We start from the raw sequence: 5,500 nt of genomic DNA, 5'->3' as shown, positions 1-5,500 counted from the left end.
ATATAATTTTTTTAGGATCTAATTTTATTTAGAAATTTACCAGTAGCTGCTGCATTTCCCGCCCTAGTCTTATACTCGAGTCAATAAGTTTTCCCAGTTTTTTGGGGTAAAATTAGGGGCCTCGGCTTATATTCGGGTCGGCTTATACTCGAGTATATACGGTATATTGACCCTTACACTCTATACAATTGGTCTCTTATCTTGTGTCTTCCTTATCACGAGACCAACTAGGAGTACTATAAACAGAGAAGAGACCCCATCACCAAAAGCACCTTAAAAGAAATCTATTGCCACAGTGCAACTTCTAAAATCTTTTTGGACTATTTTCTATATTTTATTTTATTTTGAACTTTTATAAGTGCCTTTTTACTATCTGTATACCACAGTGATACATTTTGGCGCAGCCTTGCATTACTGTTGTTGTTGTTTTCTATTCTTACTATAGAGGGTTAGAGGGTTATCCTCTGCTAGGCCGCTGCCTATCCACCTTTTTATTATTAGCGCTAACCTCCTTTCTTGTCTTTATATATGTGTCTAATTTAATTCTAAGTGTGTTTTTATATCTGTGACATTATATATAAAAGATAGATAAATAGATATATATAATAGTACTACAGGTAGCATTATGGATGCCTATTGCGGCCTTGTGACCGCTCTGTCACAATAATCAGAATTATCACATGGCCCATGTGGGCCTAATTTGCTCAAGGGGGACTGTCGGGGCTCTCAGGCAGTCCCGTAAGACCGGGAGCAACGTGGCGATCAGGTAAGTGACGTGGACGGCGGGGACACCCGCCGTCCTTAAGGGGTAATGTAATAGCTTATTAATTTAATAAAAAAGGTTTTAGAATTAGGTTCTTTTGTGTTGTTAATACTATAGCACTACATTATTGTATCTCTTTTTGTGTTTATTATGTTCCTTTGTACCTTCCTGATTTGGCTTCCTTCTTCTCGAAAAACACTCTGTAGAATAACATGCAAATTACACTTTTCACCACCAGACCCACTGCGACCAATAAGAAAATAAATGAAAGGGTTTATGCTGCTGTTCACAGCGGTAAACAGAGAAAAGATGTCCATTATGGGAAAAGGTGGCATAATATGGCGCTTGTACCACACCAACAGTAAAATCCTCATGGGCATGGCAAACAACAGGAAGAATATAACAGTTACTGTAATCACAAGATAAAGCTTCTGAGGTGGACGATGCTGGGAAGTGGTCCAAACCTTGATAATGAGAACCAAACTTGACACAGTCATGGATGGAATGCAGAGCATAAAGCTAATGAAGCAAATAGTCACAAACATGTACTTACATTCTCCACCAGGTTGTTCATGCACAATATTTAGTTTGTGTGAATCAGGGCAACAATATATAAACTCTAATATAGTGAATAGACAGGACATGAGCCATATGGCTGAACATATAATGGAGGAGAGATATCTCGGACGGTTGCAGTAATACCAAATAGGGAACAGTACACAGATACACCTTTCAACACTAATAGCTGTTAGAAGGCTTACACTGGTGTTGTATCCAAAGAGACAAGATAACATCAAGGCGTTTAATACATTATTTAGATGCACATTTTCAAATTGATGTTCCCATGGTGTTTTTATATTAAGAACTATAGAAAAACTATGGAAAACAGCAATACAGACAAGGAAAAAAGCATCGGCCAGGGCGAGGTTGAAAATATAGATTGTGGATGGATTCTTCTTAATCTTAAAAGAAAGGAACCACATAACAAGACAGTTTCCAACTATACCAATCAATGAAACAAGCACAGATATAGGTGAAATAATTACATTGTGTAGTAGGTGTTCCAGTCCAGTGTCATTAGTATAATTCATAGTCATAGCTCCAGCCTTCAAATTAAAAGGTGTGAAAAATAACTCATCGGAATATGTGGGTATAACAGAGAATCTGATTGTGAATAAATTGGTAATGAAATTAGGAAATTGAAAGTATGCTACATACAATCACAGTGCACGTTCTAGAGATTGAATTTGAAGATTGTGGCTGTCATAGATGGCAAAAAATTAGAAATGGAATAATGAGTCAATAGTGTAAAAAATGAAAAATCATCAACAGCTTTTTCCAAAACCTTTTGTCAATAAATGGAACGTACAACATCTGATATCTTCATGGTAACCTGATTTGCCGATATCTAGTTGAAAAGGCCTGCTTATGAGACATATGGAGAAGTTGTTAACGTCTTCAGCGTTGTCCTTCTGAATCGTTTTAATTGTATTTTTATTGACTGTAAATAATGAAAAATTTTATTTATTACATTCATCGTACTCTCTTCATTTTTATTTATTTTCGACAGTAAATGTTTACATTTAAAAATACAATGTAAATTAATTTACTAAATTTACTGTACATCCCTTTTTCAGTGAGATATGAACACGCAATAAGTAGTTGAAATTGCCAAACCATTCGTACTTATCTCATCACTCCTTCCATATTGTTAGTTTATGGAAATTGTGGTTTGGCTGGCAGCTGTTCCAGGAAATATAAAACAAAAAAATAATAATAATAATTAAAAAAAAATAGGGCTGTGTTAAAAGCAATATCAGAAAAAGTAAACAAATTGATACCACGCATAATATCAAAAAACTCTTTTACAGGTCAATTCAGTATGGAGAAAGAAGAACATACTCTAACAACAAATACTAGACTCATATATATGAGAACTCTTCAAAGTTCTACAAGGTACATCTTGATGGTATAATCCCTGCGTATGGATATATATTGTTTGTTGTCCTTCCCTCAACATTGTTCTCACCATATCTGTCTTAATAGCAGTATATGTAATGGACACAAAATAGAACAAAATACCACAATGATGCTGTTCAATTTATAGATAGGCAGACGGTATGTTTAGATCAAATATGCTTAATTTATGAGGAGAATAAAAGTACTTCAAATAGCCAACATGGGTGGAAGAATCCCCATCAAGAATATACTACAAGTTTGCTGCTTTCGGAAAAGTAACACATTTTTCTTACTGGCAATCTAAAGTAAAATGACATTTACAATAAAATAAGTAGAAGGCTAAACTTACCCAATGTTGATCAATGCAGTGAGCCTGTTAGAAAGCACAGTGTGACGAACTGGACCTCGTCACGAGTCCTTGGAGGGGCATACTTGGCAGCCTCCTACCCTGTGACTATGGACCCTATGTTAAACCCTAATTGAAAACACTATTTGTGCCTCTTGGACTTCTAACAGGAACAATTCAAACTTTCGAAGCAGCACTTTGAACTCCCAAAGCCATTCGAATTGCCATTCGACCATTTGGTGGCAGCCATCTTGTTCGCATTGACCAAAAGTGTGAATAGACTTCAGGGGGACTTAGCAGCGAATGCCATGGAACGAATTTCGGCCTGAAGACTTTGCGGTTTCCGGTTGGTCTTCCAGCAGCACTTAGTCGCGATTCTATGGAACTATTTTCGGCTATGGGACCATGCATGCACTCGGTAAAAACTATGACTTCCATAACATTTCTAAACCCCTGAACTGAGCTGGGTGATTTTTGGATATGTTGGTCACCCAGATCAGGGCTATCAGGGGATGTAACTTTTATGGGGATTTTATGTCTTTTAAGGTATTTTAGGGGTTTTGTAAAAATGTGTGTTTTTGTGTTTGGAGATAATTGAGTTTAGCATAGTGCCTGACTCAATTATCTCCCAAGTAAAGGGGAAGGCTTATTGTATTGCATGTGGGAGTTATTATTGGTTTGTAAGTTTGTGTCCCTGTCCCCAACAAGGTCCATGTGGGTGTACCCCTTGCATGGGAACTGTCATAAAAGGCCAGTGTGGCTACCATTAAACCACTCCTGCTTAACCCTCAACACATATCCTTGTCTCGTGATTGTAGGGAACCGCTATACAGCTATACCACTAGCTCTTGTAAGAGCTTCACAGCTATACTCTCTTGGAGGAGAGGCCTTCCCACTGAGTCCCTGGATGCAGGAGTTTGGTCCAGGGTGGGAAGGGAAGGCGGGACCCCAACCAAGCTGCAGCGGTTCGTGGGGTCTGTGGTGCTGATGGTGTCCGGTGCAGTGCTTATGGTCCTCAGTGTCAGCTAGGAAGCATCGACTGGCGGAGGTACCCAGTTGGGGTACCAGGTGGTCCGACACATACCGCAATAGGAAAAATATGTGTCAAATCAAATGTGTCTCTAATCAAAGTATTACATGTGTAAAAAATAGTTTGACATTATGAAATAATTCTATCTAGAGTTGATGTCACTGTCTGATATTTTCTAATGTATTAGTTTAATGGCAAGTGGTAAGTGCAGAGAAAAAATGGCGAAAGAAAGAGGGCGTATACCGCGCCTATTAATTTAAATATGCAAAAAATACATACATTTGTCCTTGGATATTCCAATTAATCGGAACCTCAAAAAGAAATTAAGATAAAAATAATACAGTAAATTTTATCTTAAAAGTAAGTAGTTAGTAACTATGTACAGTCCACTCACATGGAGATGAGCTATAACAGAGCTCTGCTGTGAAGCGCCTGGACGGTACAATCCCCGTCTTTGGATTTGTAGTAGTTGCCACAGATGTTCTCAGGGTGCAATGTGCGTAGTTGGTATAAAAGAAAGATAGCAGCAATATGGTGAAGTAAGTACCAATAATATAATGGATAAAAAATAGTATTGTACTTACACTTTCCAGAGCATGTGACCTGCTCTAGTGTAAACAGCGTAGGTGGTATGATCCCCACCAAGGATATACAGGATACTAGGAAATAAAAATAGTAACTATAAAAAGTAACTTTAAAGTGTCACTTCTGAAGAAGCCTATCAGGTGAAACGCGTTAAGTGGGACTATATTTTATACTTATATTTTATTATCTATCATTTTGTTTGTTTATATTAAAGTATACTTTTAAAGTTACTTTTTATAGTTACTATTTTTATTTCCTGGTATCCTGTATATCCTTGGTGGGGATCATACCACCTAAGCTGTTTACACTAGAGCAGGTCACATGCTCTGGAAAGTGTAAGTACAATACTATTTTTTATCCATTATATTATTGGTACTTACTTCACCAGCAGGAGCTCCGTTACCCCCCCTCGGACCAGTGGGGGTTATCCCGGTCCACCCCTGAGAGGCTGTCTGGAGCTAATGGACGCACAGAGCACAGCCACCCAGGCTGACATACTCATCTGCGACTCTCCCAATATGGCGGCAGCCACGTGTCCTCCTGGTACCAGCAAAGCATGGCAGGATATTGAGCTGAACAGACTCTTTCATCAATTTAGAAGCAAATAACAAGCAGGAAGCACCAACAAGCTCCGCCACAGCCCCAACAAGCTCCACCACAGGTAATCGAAGCAGTCCCCATTAAAATCCACCAACGCAAAAGGCGTCGAAGACGGGACCGGAGGCACAAATAGAAATGCAGAGCCTGCCCCACGTCAAGCACTCGCCACCACCTTAAGCCACCACAATTCCGCATCGGACGTGAAGCACCACCGGGA

General features: G+C 38.8%; 1 protein-coding gene across 1 annotated transcript; it reads right to left on the bottom strand.

Annotated features, from left to right (window-relative positions):
* Window positions 1-882: 882 nt before the first annotated feature.
* Window positions 883-1,854, bottom strand: LOC134601850 (proto-oncogene Mas-like). Its single transcript, XM_063446352.1, has one exon. The coding sequence runs from the start codon at window positions 1,852-1,854 to the stop codon at window positions 883-885; it is 972 nt and encodes a 323-aa protein (XP_063302422.1).
* Window positions 1,855-5,500: the final 3,646 nt, after the last annotated feature.

Source organism: Pelobates fuscus, chromosome 3 (assembly GCF_036172605.1).
Source record: "Pelobates fuscus isolate aPelFus1 chromosome 3, aPelFus1.pri, whole genome shotgun sequence".
Lineage (NCBI taxonomy): Eukaryota > Metazoa > Chordata > Amphibia > Anura > Pelobatidae > Pelobates > Pelobates fuscus.
Note: the sequence above shows the minus strand (reverse complement) of the source record. Positions and strands in the feature narration are given on the sequence as shown.

What these genes read in the sequence shown, in the direction of transcription:
- LOC134601850 (XM_063446352.1), bottom strand. Translation starts at nt 1,854, where the DNA reads ATGAATTATACTAATGACACTGGACTGGAACACCTACTACACAATGTA.